Source organism: Tursiops truncatus, chromosome 1, assembly GCF_011762595.2.
Source record: "Tursiops truncatus isolate mTurTru1 chromosome 1, mTurTru1.mat.Y, whole genome shotgun sequence".
Taxonomy (NCBI): domain Eukaryota; kingdom Metazoa; phylum Chordata; class Mammalia; order Artiodactyla; family Delphinidae; genus Tursiops; species Tursiops truncatus.
Window position 1 is genome coordinate 140,433,429 of NC_047034.1, and position 19,269 is coordinate 140,452,697.

General features: G+C 44.9%; 2 protein-coding genes and 1 long non-coding RNA gene across 12 annotated transcripts in view; 2 read left to right on the forward strand and 1 right to left on the reverse strand.

Moving 5' to 3' along the window:
* Positions 1 to 10,862, forward strand: part of ORC1 (origin recognition complex subunit 1) — a 34,121-nt gene extending 23,259 nt beyond the window's left edge. For all 4 annotated transcript variants that reach the window (XM_019937801.3, XM_033866714.2, XM_019937800.3 and 1 more), the window contains 5 exons: positions 1 to 150; positions 846 to 965; positions 5,618 to 5,787; positions 6,333 to 6,420; positions 10,516 to 10,862. In XM_019937801.3, coding sequence (XP_019793360.1) covers positions 1 to 150; positions 846 to 965; positions 5,618 to 5,787; positions 6,333 to 6,420; positions 10,516 to 10,710 — 723 coding nt within the window. In that variant the 3' untranslated portion in view covers positions 10,711 to 10,862. The remainder of the gene's footprint in view (positions 151 to 845; positions 966 to 5,617; positions 5,788 to 6,332; positions 6,421 to 10,515) is intronic.
* Positions 109 to 13,801, reverse strand: LOC141276067 (uncharacterized). Its single transcript, XR_012325007.1, has 3 exons — positions 13,704 to 13,801; positions 415 to 1,047; positions 109 to 227 (listed from the first exon to the last, which is right to left on the reverse strand). It is a non-coding gene; the product is annotated as an uncharacterized lncRNA (long non-coding RNA).
* Positions 13,768 to 19,269, forward strand: part of CC2D1B (coiled-coil and C2 domain containing 1B) — a 14,570-nt gene continuing 9,068 nt past the window's right edge. For 2 of the 7 annotated variants that reach the window (XM_033866727.1, XM_033866734.2), the window contains exons 1-5: positions 13,768 to 13,946; positions 15,483 to 15,605; positions 16,755 to 16,899; positions 18,493 to 18,645; positions 19,083 to 19,208. In XM_033866727.1, coding sequence (XP_033722618.1) covers positions 13,783 to 13,946; positions 15,483 to 15,605; positions 16,755 to 16,899; positions 18,493 to 18,645; positions 19,083 to 19,208 — 711 coding nt within the window. In that variant the 5' untranslated portion in view covers positions 13,768 to 13,782. Of the gene's footprint in view, positions 13,947 to 14,200; positions 14,269 to 15,482; positions 15,606 to 16,754; positions 16,900 to 18,016; positions 18,118 to 18,492; positions 18,646 to 19,082; positions 19,209 to 19,269 lie in introns of all 7 variants that reach the window. The other 5 variants (XM_033866728.2, XM_073789816.1, XM_033866730.2 and 2 more) reach the window with 5 other exon arrangements.

Here is a 19,269-nt window from a genome sequence, read left to right on the forward strand (position 1 = left end):
CTCGACCTTCTGTGGACTCAGAAGCAAGACGTAATGTACAATCTCTTTGACTGGCCCACTCACAAGGAGGCCCGGCTTGTGGTCCTGACCATTGCCAACACCATGGATCTGCCAGAGCGCATCATGATGAACCGGGTGTCCAGCCGACTGGTAGGGCCCTTCTCAAGCTGTTCTTACAGACCCATAAGCTGGGCCAAGGGTTTCTCCAAAAATGAAAACATAGGAATCTAAAATAAATAGGAAAAGTAAGAAATGTGATTTCTGAAATTCTTATAATTACTAAGTTGGAATTAAATATGTCACCACTGCATGGCTTTCTGCAAACCTATCTTCTTGGTGTTCTGCTACCTTTGCACTCTTAAACTGCACAGAACCCTAAAGGTTTAATTATTTAAAAAATACTTAAGTGCTTACCCTTGTCAGCCAGTGTTAGATGCACAGAGTATGGCTGTGAATGGGGCAGACACAGTCTCTGCCCTTGTGGACCTTGTGGTTCAGCAGGAGTGACACCGGGAGCCAAGCTGGTGCATGTTGTAGAGGTGAAGATCGTCCCACCCACTCTGACGAGAGCACCTCTGCTCAGATCTACTTGTAAATGATTCCAGTAGAATAGAAGATTCTTTTAAGCTAAATGAAAAAACAGTCGAGAGCTACTGCCCTACAGGATCCCACAGGCCATTGTCAGTAACAAAAGGAGCTGGAAGCAGTGGTAGTCCTGGGATGAAATGTGTAAATTGTTACATGGGACTTGGAAATCAAGTTTGGGGACTTGCAGGTGGCTTTCCACCAGGACTATTGGAGTGGGAAATCCGTGAACTTGTTCCTCTGTCATCTTGACTCCCCAGGGTCTAACCAGGATGTCCTTCCAGCCCTATACTCACAGCCAACTGCAACAGATCCTGGTGTCCCGACTCAAACATTTAAAGGCCTTTGAGGATGATGCCATCCAGTTGGTAGCCAGGAAGGTAAGTCGCCTTTGGGGAGCTCCTAGTCACACCGACAGTTTTTGCTGAGTACCTGCCCATGTGAGGCCCTATGCTGGGTGCTCTGGAGATGAAGAAAAAATTAGGAAGTCCTGTAAAAACAAATACCAAAACATAGAAACAAAATTCTGAAAAATTCCTTAACCTTCTTATTGTATAACTAATTAGAAGGCTCTGAGTATGGTGGGCTTATATACAAGTGAAGATTAATTGATTCAGGGAGCTTTGAAAAAGGGCAACGTAGTGAGTGAGGTAGACAAACCTGGTTTGAATTCTGGCTCTAATACTTTAATAAGCATGTGGAAGTTACAGAAAAGTTACTTAAAAACTTCCTGGGCTTCAGTTTTCTTCTCTGAAAAATGGGAATAATAATAGTTACCTCATAGGGTCATTGTGAGAATTAAATGAGACCATGTCTGTAATGTACCTAGCAGGGTGCATGTTCCATGGTAGATATGAAGTGTGGGATGCCTACCCCCTCCAGCTTACTGGGAGAATGCCAACTGAGATTCCACTAAGACTTCTCCGAGGCTGCTGAGGAACAACTCAGGGTAAATGTCCACCTTGAGCTGAATGAAAGACACCACACATCCACAGTATTTCAGCACTTAAAAACAGTTATAAACGTATTTCTAGTTTCTTACTGGAAACGATGTGAACTCTGAATGCCTATAGCAGCAACACACGTCTGTAACACCTGTTCAAAGCTGGGTACTATTAGGGTCAGAGGTGAGCGAGATATGGTGTTTATCTCCAAGCTTTGCTTTCTAGGAGAGAGATCCTCAAAGTTACTATCTAACCCTTCTGTTGGTGGAGTTTTCCACCTCTGCAATCATGCTATTTCTAAAAGTTCTTTTTTTTCCTCTGAATGGTCCTTTTATATACCATCCTACTTATTTGAGGTTGTTTTCTCCCTTTTCCTCTAAGATGCTTTGTCTGTTGGTTTTGGTCTCTATCCTGCATCGTTAGACTTTCCTCAGCTGCCATTGTGGTCCGCTGAGGTCTAAGGGTGGAGATTACAGAGCTGATTGGGAGCTCTGAGTATATAAGTGGGGCTTGTTCATCGAGAGCTTCGCTGAGGGGTAATCTGATTGGGCCAATTTCAATATCTTTAGTTTATTCCCATATTTTCTGGGATAGTCAGATTTCAAAGAGTAGGCTTCCCCTGTCCTGCCTGCAGGGCAGTGTTCTAGGATCAGGGGAGGTGGGCTGGAGTCAGGGAGGGTGGAGGTCTTCAAATTCAGCATGCAAATAGTAACCATCTATATTTAGTAAGGGACATCCCCTCCTCTGCAACAATACCTAGTGTTACTCGTCCAGAGACTTTTTTGTTTATCCTTGCTTGAGAGTAAATTTCTGGTCTCCTGCCATGGTACATAAGAGGGATAATCTCGGGGGCAAAGAGTTTTATGGAAACAGTACAAATTACCAAGGCACAAAATTTTCTCACAGAGCCCTAAACCCTCCCTCAGTGGCCCTGATGTTCACCAACAGCATGAAATGGGGGAGAGGTCTAGGGCAAGGGTCAGCAAACTTTCTGTGAAGGGCCAGTAGTAAATGTTTTAGGCTTTCTGGGCCATAATGGTCTGTCAGCACTGCCTTTGCATTGTGAAAGCAGCCATGTATTATATGATATGATATATATGATATATGATATGTAAACAAATGCACATAGCTGTGTTACAATAAAACTTTATTTACAAAAACATGTGGTAGGCCATAGTTTGCTGACTCCTGATCTAGGGCATCCATTTCTTAACTTTCAACCAGTCCTCTTTATTTTAGCCAAACTTCCCCCTTTACCTCCAGTTCCAGTATCACTAACTCCTGAGCATTTTGAAGATTTTTAGTGTAACTTAGGTTTGTTCTTGGATTCCTCACTGCGGGCTTAGGAATGGGCTTTCTCAGTCTGCTAGGTTAACCAGTACCCTGCCACTTCTTTCCAACTTTCAGAATTATATTGTTTACTGCTCTCGAGTTGCTTCCTTTTCTTATTTAGGGTTCTTTTGGTCTTTAAATAAGGTTTCAGAAGACTTCAAACTTGGCTGCTGCTTTTACCCAAAACTCTTGCCTGTAATTTCAAACCTTTCTTTTATTTCTTAACATAGAAACATACCTATATTGTTCATCTTACGATATCTGAAGTCTTTGTAGGTTTACTTCTGTTGATTGCTGATTCACATGTCTGTATGGCCTTGTTTCCTTGTTTTTTGTGTCTTGATTTTTTTTTTTTTTAACTATATACTCATGTTTCTTAAGAGCTTTATCTGAGAGTTGATTGAGGCCTGGGCTGAAGTTGAATTCATTTAGTTTGTTTGTGCTTCTGTCAGTTACTGAGGGGCACTACCAACTGGGACCATTTTTAAACAAAATTCTCTACCTGAGGTTTTTAGGAGAACATAAATTTGGGGTACAAATCCATGTGAGGGCTTGTGGTTGCAAAGACTCGGTGAGTTTTTGTCACCCTACACCCACCTAACGCCAAGGTCACAACAGGCCATTTTTCTTGCCATCCCTTCTGCATGATAAGTCTTTCACTCACCCTCATACTGGAGGTTGGGTCCCAAGTTTATGCAAGGTCTTTTCTTAGATTCCATGTTGGGTGGCCCCAGCTTTTTCTTTTGTCTCCCTCACCCCAGAAGCAGTCAAAAAGAGTGCTTACGGTCGCCAAGGTTCACAGGTACCCTCAGAGTGGGAAGTGCTTTGGGTGTTTTCTAGTCTCCCAGGGTCACCTGTCCACTTTGATTCTAGGCCTCTGAGCAGCCCTTGAGTCCCTGCTATTAACCACTGTATGGTGCTGCTTCACACAGAGGAAAGGAGTGATAGGGCGGAAACATCCCCAGGACATCCTCACCAGCTGAATATGGGAGATTAGAAGGAGGGAATAATATACGCTGGTGCTCATGTTTCCGTCTTGGGTTATTGGAAAAGTGATTTTTGTTTTGAATGTCTTATATTTGAATTCTGAAAACAGAAATAAGACACAAAACATTTAAAAACTCCTATAATCCTGTCTGTCATACTGAGTGAACTAAGTCAGAAAGAGAAAAACAAATATTGTATATTAACGCATATATGTGGAACCTAGAAAAATGGTACAGATGAACCTATTTGCAGGGCAGGAATAGAGATGCAGATGTACAGAGCGGACATGTGGACACGGGGGAGGGGTGGGGAGGGGAGGATGGGATGAACTGGGAGACTGGGATTGACATAAATACACTACCATGTGTAAAACAGATAGCTAGTGGGAACCTGCTGTATAGCGCAGGAAGCTCAGCTTGGTGCTCTGTGATGACCTAGATGGGTGGGATGGCGGGGGAGGGAGGTCCAAGAGGGAGGGAATATATGTATACATGTATTCACTTCGTTGTACAGCAGAAACTAACACAACATTGTAAAGCAACTATACCCCAATTGAAAAAAGAGTCAAAAAATAAAACAATAAAATCTCCTATAATCCCACTTCCCAGAAATGACTCCTTTTAATGTCTTAGTTTTTGGTGTGTGTATGCCTGCGCATGCATGTATGTGTATGCCTATACGCTTTGCTTTTTTAAACTTAATGTTTTATAATTGGAAGAAAATAGTTACTTTGGGACGCTATCAGGCAGGATGTCATCGCCTGCGATGGTTGTCAGGCGAATGATGGGGTTGCTGGCAAGCACTGGGAATATACAAACAGAAATCCTTGCAGGCAATGGTGACTCCAGGAGTTCCCGCAGTTAAATTTAAAATGCAAGAGCCCTCCTATGTCATCTTGGGAGAGAGTATAGGATTCCCCGTAAAGGGAGCCCAGCCTCTGTGCACATGGAAAGGAAGGCAGGCACAAAAGCAGAGCCATTGGCATGGGGGGTTGGTCTAATTCATCTAACCACAGATTGCTCTGGGTCCTCCAGCTTCATGGCTTCCTTCCCTCTTGATTCTGGTTCATTTAGCCATTGACCAGGTAGTTTCCAAAATTCATTACATGCTGTGAGGGAGGCTCAGGCTGTGGCTTTTTTTTTTTTTTTCCCGGTACGCGGGCCTCTCACTGTTGTGGCCTCTCCCATTGTGGAGCACAGGCTCCGGACGCGCAGGCTCAGCGGCCATGGCTCACGGGCCCAGCCGCTCCGCAGCATGTGGGATCTTCCCGGACCGGGGCACGAACCCGTGTCTCCTGCATCAGCAGGCGGACTCTCAACCACTGCGCCACCAGGGAAGCCCCAGACCGTGGCTTTATCTCCAAAATAGGCTCCACCTCAGCCTCTTGGCTTTTTCTCTTCATGCAAGGAACAAGACCCTTGTGTCTCCAGATGGTTCAGTAATGATCTTGGGCCAAAGGTCTCTTCTTTTAGATTTCTTCATTTTTCTAATATTAAATAAAGTTGAGAATTTCTGTCTCTTCCATTCTGGAATTATCTGTAAGGCCAAGACAGAGGTGTGGTGTGGACTTGGGGGAAAAGTCCCGGACGGTATAATAATTTATATCTGAGCTCCCACCAGTTTCCCAGCCAGGGCCAAGTACTTAATTTCATGCTTAAGTCCATTCCCAGCCCTGCCCTTCCTTTTTATCTGAACACAGAATCAGTTGGTTTTTCTTCTGGGTTGAGACGGCAAGGGGATCTCGAGGAATAAAATGTTCCCTCTTGTAGGTAGCAGCCCTCTCTGGAGATGCACGACGCTGCCTGGACATTTGTAGGCGTGCTACAGAGATTTGTGAGTTCTCCTGCCAGAAGCCCGACTCCCCTGGCCTGGTCACTACAGCCCACTTGCTGGAAGCAGTAGAGGAGATGTTTTCATCGTCATACATCACTGCCATCAAGTAAGACGCTTCTGCTTCCTGACCCTGAACTTCCCTTGGAAGACCACTGGAGAGGGCCATGGAAGCATGCTTCCCTTTCAAAGCTTTTACTCATACAACCTGCATTTACTGACAGTGCTGTCCCTTTTCTTAAGAGGCATAGTCTAGTCAAAGAGACAGAAATGTAATCCTAGTATAATAGGAGAATAATTACCATGTATTGAGTTACACTATAGGTGTTTATGAAGTAAAGTGCTGTGGAAACAAGAAGAAGGAAGTAGCTACTTCTCTCACATTGAATGATACACTCAACCATGAAATGGGGGTGCTGGTACATGTCCAATATAGTTGCTGTGTTCCCTTACTTCCAAAGTGTTATTTTTCATATCATTTTGAGACTTTGAGGGGAAGGGAAATCCTTGCCAAATCATATAGGAATATAGGAGGAAATAGTCCCAAGTTTTTTTCTCTCTCTTCTCTAAAGACACAGAGAAGTTTTATTTGGCTTTCCTTGGGTTGGTGGTACAGCCACTTAGGAGAATTCACATCTCCTCATTTTCTTTAAGGAATTCCTCCGTTCTGGAACAGAGCTTCCTGAGAGCCATCCTTGCAGAGTTCCGTCGATCAGGACTGGAGGAAGCAACATTTCAACAGGTGATTGATCTACTTTTTAAAAAATCCTGTTTTGGTCTGGTGCCTTTAAAATATAATATGTGGGAATTTTAACCACTGTGTAATAGTCTGTCTCTATTTTGTGCCAACCTGATTATGCTAAAGAATATCAAACCAGCACCTATTTTTATGTGATATTTAATTGAGCTGCATGAGGAGAGACCATTAGCAAATGGTTTCTGCATATTAGATTGAGGCTTTACTATGTGCCAGATACTTTTCTGGGAGTGGGAGATTCAAAGATGAGCAAGACAAAAGTTGCTGCCCTGATACAGCTTATGGTGTAGTATGGGGCAAAGCTTTCAGAACAAGCCTTGTTTAAAAACAAATCACAACCATCACCCTGATACCAAATCCAGACAAAGATGTCACAAAGAAAGAAAACTACAGACCAATATCACTGATGAACATAGATGTAAAAATCCTCAACAAAATACTAGCAAACAGAATACAACAGCACATTAAAAGTATCATGTACCCTGATCAAGTGGGGCTTATCCCAGGAATGCAAGGATTCTTCAATATATGCAAATCAATCAATGTAATAAACCATATTAACAAATTGAAGGAGAAAAACCATATGATCATCTCAATAGATGCAGAAAAAGCTTTTGACAAAATTCAACACCTGTTTATGATAGAAACCCTCTAGAAAGTAGGCAAGAGGGAACTTAACCTGAACTTAATAAAGGCTATATATGACAAACCCACAGCCAACATTGTTCTTAATGGTGAAAAACTGAAAGCATTTCCACTAAGATCAGGAAAAAGACAAGGTTGCCCACTCTCACCACTGTTATTCAACATAGTTTTGGAAGTTTTAGCCACAGCAATCCAAGACGAAAAAGAAATAAAAGGAATCTAAATCAGAAAAGAAGTAAAGCTGTCACTGTTTGCAGATGACATCATACTATACATAGAGAATCCTAAAGATGCTACCAGAAAACTGCTAGAGCTAATCAATGAATTTGGTAAAGTAGCAGGATACAAAATTAATGCACAGAAATCTCTTGCATTCCTATACACTAATGATGAAAAATCTGAAAGAGAAATTAAGGAAACACTCCCATTTACCATTGCAACAAAAAGAATAAAATACCTAGGAATAAACCTACCTTAGGAGACAAAAGACCTGTATGCAGAAAACTATAAGACACTGATGAAAGAAATTAAAGATGATACAAACAGAAGGAGAGATATACCATGTTCTTGGACTGGAAGAATCAACATTGTGAAAATGACTGTACTACCCAAAGCAATCTACAGATTCAGTGCAATCCCTATCAAACTACCACTGGCATTTTTCACAGAACTAGGACAAAAAATTTCACAATCTGTATGGAAACACAAAAGACCCCGAATAGCCTAAGCAATCTTGAAAAATAAAAACGGAGCTGGAGGAATCAGGCTCCCAGACTTCAGACTATACTACAAAGCTACAGTAATCAAGACAGTACGGTACTGGCATAAAAACAGAAATATAGATCAGTGGAAAGGATAGAAAGCCCAGAGATAAACCCACGCACCTATGGTCACCTTATTTTTGATAAAGGAGGCAAGAATATACGACGGAGAAAAGACAGCCTCTTTAATAAGTGGTGCTGGCAAAACTGGACAGCTACGTGTAAAAGAATGAAATTAGAATACTCCCTAACACCATATACAAAAATAAACTCAAAATGGATTAGAGACCTAAATATAAGGCCAGACACTATAAAACTCTTAGAGGAAAACATAGGCAGAACACTCTGACATAAATCACAGCAAGATCCTTTTTGACCCACCTCCTAGAGAAATGGAAATAAAAACAAAAATAAACAAATAGGACCTAATGAAACTTAAAAGCTTTTGCACAGCAAAGGAAACCATATACAAGACGAAAAGACAACCCTCAGAATGGGAGAAAATATTTGCATGTGAAGCACCTGACAAAGGATTAATCTCCGAAATTTACAAGCAGCTCATGCAGCTCAATATCACAAAAACAAACAACCCAATCCAAAAATGGGCAGAAGACCTAAACAGACATTTGTCCAAAGAAGATATACAGATTGCCAACAAACACATGAAAGAATGCTCAACATCACTAATCATTAGAGAAATGCAAATCAAAACTACAATGAGGTATCACCTCACACCAGTCAGAATGGCCATCATCAAAAAATCTATAAACAATAAATGCTGGAGAGGGTGTGGAGAAAAGGGAGCCCTCTTGCACTCTTGGTGGGAATGTAAATTGATACAGCCACTATGGAGAACAGTATGGGGGTTCCTTAAAAAGCTAAAAATAAGAGGCTTCCCTGGTGGCGCCTGTGCTCTGCAACAGGAGAGGCCACAACAGTGAGAGGCCCGCGTACCGCAAAAAAAAAAAAAAAAAAAAGCTAAAAATAGAATTACCATACGACCCAGCAATCCCACTACTGGGCATATACCCTGAGAAAACCATAATTCAAAAACAGTCATGTACCACAATGTTCATTGCAGCTGCATTTACAATATCCAGGACATGGAAGCAACCTAAGTGTCCATCGACAGACGAATGGATAAAGAAGATGTGGCATATACATATAATGGAATATTACTCAGCCATATAAAGAAATGAAATTGAGTTATTTGTAGTGAGGTGGATGGACCTAGAGTCTGTCATACAGAGTGAAGTAAGTCAGAAAGACAAAAATAAATACCGTATGCTAACACATATACATGGAATCTAAAAAAAAACAAATGGACAGGAATAAATACGCAGAAGTAGAGAATGGACCTGAGGACACGGGGAGGGGAAGGGTAAGCTGGGACGAAGTGAGAGAGTAGCATTGACATATGTACACTACCAAATGTAAAACAGATAGCTAGTGGGAAGCAGCTGCATAGCACAGGGAGAGCAGCTTGGTGCTTTGTGACCACCTAGAGGGGTGGTATAGGGAGGGTGGGAGGGAGACGCAAGAAGGAGGAGATATGGGGATATATGTATATGTATAGCTGATTCACTTTGTTATAAAGCAGAAACTAACACACCATTGTAAAGCAGTTATACTCCAATAAAGATGTTAAAAAAAAATCACAAAGATAAATCCAAACACTCTGAGAATAAGTTCAACTATATCAAGTAAAAGGAATCATTAGGGCTTGGGCCTTAGTGGTTTATTAAAGGTGTTTAAGTATATACCTGGGAGTTTGTATATCTGTGTGTATGAGTATGTTTTAGACAAATAGAGATGTCAGGAAAACATTTTCCTTCCAGCTGTTTATTTCCTTTAAGCTTTTCTTCTTTAAATTCTTTTTTTTTTTTTTTTGCGGTACGCGGGCCTCTCACTGTTGTGGCCTCTCCCGTTGAGGAGCACAGGCTCCGGACGCGCAGGCTCAGCGGCCATGGCTCATGGGCCTAGCTGCTCCGCGGCATGTGGGATCTTTCCGGACCGGGGCACGAACCCGTGCCCCCTGCATCGGCAGGCGGACTGTCAACCACTGCACCACCAGGGAAGCCCCTAAATTCTTTTTTTAAACATTTAGTCGCTAGTCATGTTTTGCACGTTTTTGTTTTTGTAAAGCCTGAGACTGCTCTTCTGCAGAGAGTGACCTGTATTCTCTCTAGGCCTTTGAGCTTTTCCAAGGGACATGCCTTGGCACCTGCTCACTGTTTCTGCCAAGGAAAATGCCCTTACAGCAAAATTTGACTTGAATTATGACAGTCTCAGTAGGAACACTCAGCCCCTGGAGATGAGGACTGTTTGTATAACTGTGACAGTTACTAAGCATATTATATCTATTAACTCATGAGGGATATTGTAGTATATTTAATAGATAAAACTGAAGCTCAAAAAGTGAAATAACTGGCTCGGGTTTCTTATTTAGGTAATTGGCAGAACCAGGGTTCAGACCTGCTGTTGTCTGATTCCGAGGCCAGTACTACATTCTGCCCCTGTGTTTGTGCCCCAGTGGGGCACCCTTGATGCCTTCTGGGGTACTGAGTATCCTGGAAAAGAAGTGTCTCATTGTCCCAAAAGAAGAAATAATGATTGGATACAGACCCAGGACTACCTTCTGGCAGCTGACCTCAGGTTTGTTTTTTGTTTCTAGGTATACACTCAACACGTGGCACTGTGCAGGATGGAGGGTCTCCCGTACCCCACCATGTCAGAGACCATGGCGGTGTGCTCTCATCTAGGCTCCTGCCGCCTCCTCCTTGTGGAGCCCAGCAGGAATGACCTGCTCCTTCGTGTGCGGCTCAACGTCAGCCAGGATGACGTTTTATATGCACTGAAAGAAGAGTGAAGGGCTTCACAAGGAAGAACTGTGATCTGCTGTTTTTAAAGAGCCCTGTTTCCATTTCCTAAGCACATGGAATCATTGTAGCAAAGTATACTGAACAGCAATGGCTGTCATGTATTTTGCAATTTTCCATTAAATCATTTGCTTTTTCTGGAGTGTTTGGCAAGTTTTATAGTCATTACAAACATCAAATTATAAAATGAAACCAACCTTCCTACACTAGGCCCTCTCTCTGGGTTTTATTTCTGTTAGTAGCCCTGACATTTATTTAATGGTAACATACCATGTATATAAATACAAGCACACAATTACGGTATCTATATAAAATAGTTCCAGGAGAGTAAGTAAGAAATTACTTATATTGGTTGCCTCTGGGAAAGAACTGGATGGCTACCTTCAGGGTTAGAGGAAGACATTCAGTGTATGTCATTATGTATCTCTTAACTTTTGAACAATGTGAGTGTAATATACTTAGCACATAAAAAGGAACTGCTGGAAATAATATCAGTAATAAATAATCCCTAGTAACAAATAGCTAGAAAATGGAATTTTTAAAAAGATACCATTTATCATAAAAACAAATCTTTAAATAAAAAATACTTAGATGGCACAGAATATATAAGGTACCTAGGAATAAATCTAATAAATGTAATTAATCTCTAAATAGAAATCAATTCCAATTAAAATCTTGGTAGGGTTTTTTGGTATAACTTTGCAAGTTAATTCTGATAAACCAACAATAGAACAAACTGACATCTAAAAACCTCATGTCAGCTACTGAGAAAATATATCATCCATGTCATAGTCCTGCCAGAAAGGTTTGACCTCAATCTACTGATGAGAAAAATTATCAGGTACATCAAAATTGAGGGAAAAATATTCACAAAGCAATGATTCCTCTTCAAAAATATTCATATCACAAAAGAAGAAAAAAATGGAGAAACTATTCTAAACTAAAGGAGACTAGAGAAATGAGAGCTAAATAGCTAAGTAGACTGTAAGAACCTCGATTGGGTCATGGATTTAAGAGATAAAAACAGTTATAAGCATTATTATGGACTATATTCATATTAGGTAATAGGATTATGTAAATGTTAAATTTTGTGGGTGTGATAAATTATTGTGGTTGTGTAGGAGAATGTCCTTGTTCTTAAGAGAATCATAAGACATTTATGAGTGAAATATAACATCTGCAACAAATTAAATAGCTCAAAAAATACATAGATACATATATTTATAACTGCTCGTAATGGACTAAGGATCAGTATCAGAATATTTTAAAGCATTATACAATAAGAAAAAGGAAAATGGGTAAATAAGGCATCCACAGAATAAGAAATATAACCAACAAAATGGAAACATAGTAAAAGAGGCCTGCAAGTCAAAACACTTTCACATCTATTAAAAAAAAAATCTTTCCATGGTGATATGGAACAATTGGAAACCAAATGCCCCATTGATGTAAGTGTAAACTAGAAAGAACAACTGCATTGGAGATAATTTGGAAATATTTAGTCTATAAAATCCTATGAGCCCCCAATTTCACTCCTAGGAATATACCCTAGAGAAACACATGTAAACACCAGGAATTATATACAAGAATATTCATAGCACTGTAATGGCAAGCCATTGGAAAAGTGAATTATTTTCATACTGTGAGATAACATACAGAAATGAAAAATAATAAGTATCAATGGATGAAGCTAAAAACAAGGTCGAGTAAAAAAAGGAGTTGAAGAATATCTGCAGTGATAACAATGATATAATGTCAAAGCTTGCAAAAAAAAATACTATGGTTTGCTTAAGGATGTACACATACATAGTAGAAATGCTCAGGAATAATAAACACCAAATTCAGGAGATTGAATATCTCTTTGGGAAAGGGTTGTAACATGAGAGGTGGCGAGGGGGCTTCAAGAGTATTGTACTGGTTTTTCTTAAACTTGCGGTAAGTGCCCATGTATTTGTTAATTCACACAATAAATAGTAACTATTTATTTAGTGCCTACTGTGTACCATGCACTGCTCTAGACACTGAAGTTAAAGAACAAACAAAAGCTCCTGCCTTTATGGAGTTTGCATTCTAGCAAATGTGAAATATTGTACATTTTTGTATGTCTTAAATGTTTCATTATAAAACATTTTAAAGTTTAATGAGAAGAACTATGGGAGTGAAACTTCCATTTTATTTGTTTTCAACATTCTTTTTTTTTTTTTTTTTGGCTGCTCTACCTTATGGCTTGCAGCCTCTTAGTTCCCAGACCAAGAACTGCAGTCGGGGCCTCAGCAGTGAGAGCACAGAGTCCTAACCTCTGGACCACCAGGGAGTTCCCTGAACATTCCATTTTAAAATAGTAAAGACAGTCTCTTCTTCAGGAAATCACCAAAAAGCAATAAGGAGGTGGAAAAGCTCTTTGTCCAAGGAAACTGGAAGATAAAAGTTTAGGAAATAGGCAGGAGGAAGTGATTTGCAAGGTTTTAGATGGAAGATTCCTTCCCCCTACCCTCCAATTGCATTGCATTGCCCTACCGGATAGCGGAGTAAGAACTTGGTGTTAAAAGACAGTAAGAACTGTCTGAAGTAACTTTATAAAGAGGTGCAATGAACACTGCCTTTCATATCTTAAGTATTCAACCCGCCTTCTGATTGGAAAAGGTACATTTAAGTGCTGAATAAGAAGAAGATGGTGAGCCCCATTTCTCTTTCTTAGAGACTCAGTTACACAGGGCACTGCGGAAGATGGTGAGCAGAGAAACCGCTCCTCTAGGGCGGAGGCTGCACCATCCTCACCTCCACGCCGAGGGGCGGGACGAGGACTTGAGGCTAGATAAGTGAGCTTACGCCCAAACAGCCTCAGAGTGGGAGTGAGGGAGAAGCTTGGCGGGTAAATTGTATTAATAAATGGGCAAGGACAGGGTTCAAACCTGCTGCGTTTGCACAAGCAGCCGGACAACCCTGAACTGTACAACAACCCTCCGTGAAAACTTTGCGTTACCTGCCCGAAGGCGCCTGCGCGCTGAGAACCTCACCCTTGGAGTCACCTGTTGGAGCGCCACGCCCGCTTTGCCTTGCGCATGCGTAATACGCGCCGCACCGTCGTGGAGTCACGTGTTAGAGCGCGAGGCGCCTCCCGCCGGGGCGCTTCCTGTCGCGGCTTCCTCGGCGGCCCAGGGGCCGCGGGAGGCCTGGGCGGTCCCCGGCGGGAGAAGGCCCGGGTCGGTTTCGGATCCGCCTCGAGGTATGCCGCGATCCCGCCCACTGGCGAGGGAAGAGGAGGGGACGGCGGGGGAGATGGAGGCGGCTGGGCAGGGCAGGGCGGCGCGTCCTGCAGCTCGGGAGTGGGGTCCCCGGCTTCCCCTCCCCTGCGCACTCCCTGCCCTTCTCTCGCCTGAGCCCGGGCCTGGTACAGCACCGCTGCCCCCAGCCCGGTGCCCCCGGAGCCGCAGACTTAGCGCGTCTCACTGACCCGCTGACTCCGTGTCACCCGCTCAGTTGACCGCCAGCTGTTCACCCAAGTCACTGAAATCTGACGCCTGGAGTCATCCTGAGCGCCCCCTCCCGTGAGTGCACATCTAGTTAACCTCCGAGCCCTGTTGATTTTACCCCCTAACTGGAGTCGGTCCACTTCTCTCCATCCCCAATGCCGCCCCCACGCTGTCTCAGCTTCTCCCCTTTCGCCGAGACCGTTGCAAGATGCTCGGTGCCGAGACGGCTTCCAGCCTGGGTTCGCCCTCCTACTTCCTTCCTTTCTGCAGCCAGAGGGATGTTTCTGAATCGCCGACCTGATCGCATCACGTCCATTGCCTTCAGAATCATGCCCAAACTCCTTTAGGCTTAAAGGTTTTTCTCTTTTGCCCCTTGCTCACATTTTCAGCTTCGCTTGTACCATTTCTTGCCTCACACTTTATGCCCCACTAATCCCAGGATAGTTTTCCTGTGCAGGTCAAGCTGTTGTCACCTCAGAACCATTATCAGGTTGTTCCCTATGTTTGGAATCCTATTCCCCTTCCTTCCCCCCAAAACCTTCATAACTCAGCATGGGCACCACCGTCTCCAAGAAGCCTTTTCTCTCTGCTGGGTAAGGGGCCGCCGCTGGGCACCCATGGCCCCTGGCGCAGCCCTGTGTGGGTTTTGTCCAGTGATAAGGGACGCTCCACCATGTAAATGTTCTTTGAGGACTGACACCATGTCAGATTCATTCTTGCGCTCCCAATGCCCAGGACACTCTGATGCACAGTAGGTCCTATGAATGGTTGTGAGGTCTCTGAGTGAATCAGAATGCTGAGTCAGATTTCTCTAGAGCAGAACTGTCCAATAGAACTTTCTGCAGTGATGAAAATGTTCATTATTTGTGCTGGCTGATGGTAGCCACTAGCTGAGGAACAGGATTTTTAACTTGATTAAATTTAAACATACACAGCCACATATGGCTACTGTGTTTAACAGCACAGTTTTAGAGCCTTTCTGAATCCTACCCAGCTTTATACCCACCCTGTACCTAGAGTTACTTCCCTGAACCTGCCTTCTTAAGCCACTCACCACTCAACCACTTGGGTTTAATACGAATTTGTCAGTCAGTTCGGTAACTTTTTATTGTGTCCACACTCCCCCCCTTAAGCCTATTAACAGGTGGCCACGTCCCTTTCATCTTCCATGGTGCTTGCTTCAGTGCTATACTTCCAGGGCTGGAGTTTCAGCCTTGGGTGTTAAGCATTGCCTTCTTTCTCTGAGTTGGGAGTTTACTAACCACACCCATTGGGGGCGGGGCTTCTAGGCTGCTCCAGTCTGAGCCTCTTGGACTCCCCATTAGACGAGCGTCCAGGCTGCCAAGATGCCAGGGCCAAGACCTCGGAAGGGCCCTCAGGCCAGTGACCAGGGTGTGGCAGCTGCCAAGCAGGTACGGATATACAGCCTCCTTTACCTTCACCTTCACCTCTGGGTCAGTCTGAGCGTGAGGGTCTCTGACAACTCGGGCAAACTGGGTCACGTGTGTGGTTTCCCTGTTCGTCTAGAGACTTTGAGCCATGCCTCCTGGAGTTGGCAGAACCCTTAGAGACCCTCTGACCCGCCCCTGCCACACACCTGTGGGAGATGAGGCCTGAACTCTCGTGTGTTTCATCCCAGGCTTCCTCCTGCCGTGGCCACCTCCGTGTGAATGACCTGGAGGGTTCAAGAACCGCCAGAGTTTAGGGTGTTCTGATGGAGTCTCAGTGCGCTCATGGATTCCTCATTTAGGGCCACAGCTTTGCTTGCCCACGACTTGGGCTGTGGCCCAAGTCGGGGACTGATGGGGTCTCTAATTTTCTCCCTTTATTTCTTCTGGGTGCAAGTTCTGAGACTTCTTAGCCCATTTTTATTGTCTTAAAAGAGGCAGGTAAGGGAGGTGGTAGGATAAGGGGCATAGACTCAAGACACAAGACCTTATTTTAAATTCTAGCTCTGCCACTTACAAGGCTGTCTCAGTTTCATCTGAAAATGGAGATAAAAATAGGACCTACCTTAGAGTAGTCCAAGTCATAGAGACAAAGAGTAGAATAGTGGTTACGGGGTGGGGGGGGGGCAATGGGGAGTTGTTTAATGGGTACAGAGTTTACAGAGTTTCAGTTTTGCAAGATAAGTGTTCTGTGGACGGATGGTGGTGATTGCTGCATAACAATGTGGATGTACTTAACGCCGCTGAACTCTACACTTAAAAGCTGTTAAGATGGTGGTTTTCACACTACATGTGTTTTACCACAATTTAAAAGAAAATAGGACGTATCTCAGGATTATGAGAAGTAACTGAGATGGTCACATGGAGTGCTGCTACGTACCCTGCCCGGCAACTAGTGCTGTTAGTGTTGCTAGTAATCATAATGGTAGTGTGGTCTTACTGGGTTCTTTGTAGAGTCACCAGGGAGATAAGCATCCCACGGGGTAATGTTGCAGGCCTCAGTTTCCCTTTCTGCACATTAGGCCCCACAGACAGCGAAGGAGCCGCTGAGCTCCTGGAGGCTGGCTCTGGGGCTGGGCTCCACCCTCTGCCTCGTTGTGTGTCTCCTCTCAGCTTGGGCTGTTTATGGAGTTCAGCCCTGAGGACATGCTGCTGGGGATGGAGGAGACTGAAGATGATGGGGACCTGGAGGCTGAGCTGCTGGCCCTCACTGGGGAAGCAGGGACCACAGGCAAGAAGCCAGCACCCAAGGGGCAGGGTGAGTTTGGAGCACTTGATGCTGGGGCCAGGTGGGCTCTGCAGGGGGTGGGGAGCCGGCCAGATCATCCGGTCCTTCTGATATCCATGTCCCTTCTGCAGCATTCCCACCAAGAGGCCATCTTGCCCTGCTCACTTGGCTGTGTGATGGGGAGCTCACTCCTTTCTGGACTGCGCCCTCTCCCTTGTGGACAGTCAGCAGTCTGAGTCGCAGGCTGACTCAGGTCCCTATCCTTAGCCCTAGCCAGGGCCTGGTATAGACTAGGGGCTCAGCACAGGCTGAACTGGGCACATAATAAGTGCACAGAAATTGTGTCAAATGAATGAATAAGTGGTATCTCCCTCCCCAGCTTGGAAGAGGACAGAGACCTGAAGCCTGGGAGGGTCAGAGGGTCTAAACCAGGAACCCTTAAAAAGAACCATCTCCCATCCCGTGTGCTCCTGAGCTGAGGACAAGGAGAGGACCCAAGAAGGGGCTCACTGGTTGGGGAGAACGATGGCCATCACTTCTCTCTCAGTCCAAACCTGCTTTGGGTTTGATGAGCCTGGGTTTGAATCTTGGCTCTGCCATTTACCAGGATTGCAATGTTAGGAAAATTAATAAAGTTCTCAGTTTACTCATACATAAAATGTGGATAGTATTACCTGTCTTTTTTTTTTTTTTTGGCTACACTGCACAGCTTGTGGGATCTTAGTTCCCCAACCAGGGATTGAACCCAGGCCCTCGGCAGTGAAAGCGCAGAGTCCTAACCTCTGGACCGCCAGGAGTTCCCAGTATTACCTGTCTTGCAGAATTACTGTGAAGCTCAAATGAATGTTAAAAATCTTTATATATATGTGAAAGGTGTGGTTAGGGGGAATGGATGGATATGTCTGTGAATAACTACCACAGCAAAAGTGCCAAGAAGGGAGCCGCTTGTTGCCTGTTGGAGGGCCTGGACAGGTTTCCCTGCTGAGGGTCTTCTGCACTGGGTCATAAAGGAAGAGCAGAGGTGGGACTTTGGCTGTCGAGGGGAAGGAGGATTTCTACCTGGGTGTGCCTGCCAGCTCAGTGGATTGAAGTCCCTCCTTTACTCCTTGGGAATCTTCTCTGAGTTGCTGTGACCCTCTTCCCCCAGCCCCACTGCCTATGGCCCACATCGAGAAGTTGGCGGCAGACTGCCTGCGGGATGTGGAGGAGGAGGAGGAGGAAGGGCTGGAGGACGATGCAGACTTGCTGGTGCGTCTGCCGGGCTGGTGTTGGAGGGCTCTGTGGTCAAGCCTGCGGAGGAGGCCTGGGGTGCTTCCCTCTGTGTGCGCTGATGTTGACTGAGTGCCTTGCCCTTCCTGGGCCCTTTTCCTGACTGTGTGGTGTGAGATCTGTCCCCTTTGATGTGTGGTCTGAGCTCTGTACTTGGGGATTTTCAGATTTGGAGGCTTCACTGATTTCAAGCCTATCCCTGGTCAGATTAAAGGAGTGTTTTGGTAAAGGGGACTTTCAGGCACAGTGAGTGATACTGGGAAATACTGCTGGGGGAGAGTGTCCTTGATTCTCGGGTCCTGTCGTGGGTATGGTCATGAGGCTCCCCAGCTCCTGGGACTTGTGTCTCCCCAGACTGAGCTGCAGGAGGTCCTGGGTGCAGATGAGGAGGCTGGGCCCTTGGATGGCGAGGAGACAGCCAGCCCAGGTGGCTCTGAGAAGGAACAGGAGAACATTGAACCTCCAGTGCAGACAGCTCTCCTAACAGCTTCAGTCCCAGAGGCTCAGGTGGGTTCTGGAGGGTCCATCGTGCCTTTGTCCATGTCCTTTGTGCCTGCATGTCCATGTATAACACACACGGAGCACGGCTTGCCTGGGAATACTGTGAACTCTTTCCAGGGCCCTCCTTCAGCAGCTGCCCCAAGCAGAGGCTGAGCCCAAGAAACTCCTTGGTGGTTGCCGGCCTCAAAGGCCTCTCTGTTCTCCCAGACCGCCCCCTGCAGCCATTTCCTGGCCTCCACAGATTGTCTGGGCCTCTGTGTTTGCCTCTGACATGGCCTCTGGCCTCTCCAGTGAGTCTTTGCCTCCCACCTTGAGGCTTTTAGGTTCTTCCTTCTCCTTGAATCCAAGAGCTTCGTTTTCCGGGGCAGCTTCCTTGCAGGGAGGGAGCAGCAAGGGCCTGGCTGGCCCTGGTGTGGTGGGGCCCTGAACTCAAGTATCTACAGGCTGCAGGGCCTCAGGAGCTGCAGGCTCTGCTGGAGGATCGGATCCACAACTACCGGGAGGCGGTGGCCAGTGCCAAGGAGACAGGTGAAGCGGCCAAAGCCAGGCGCTGTGAGCGCGGCCTGAAGGTGGGTTGGGCTCGACTGGGGAGCAGGGCTAGTCGTGGGGCTGAGGGCGGTGAGGGCAGAG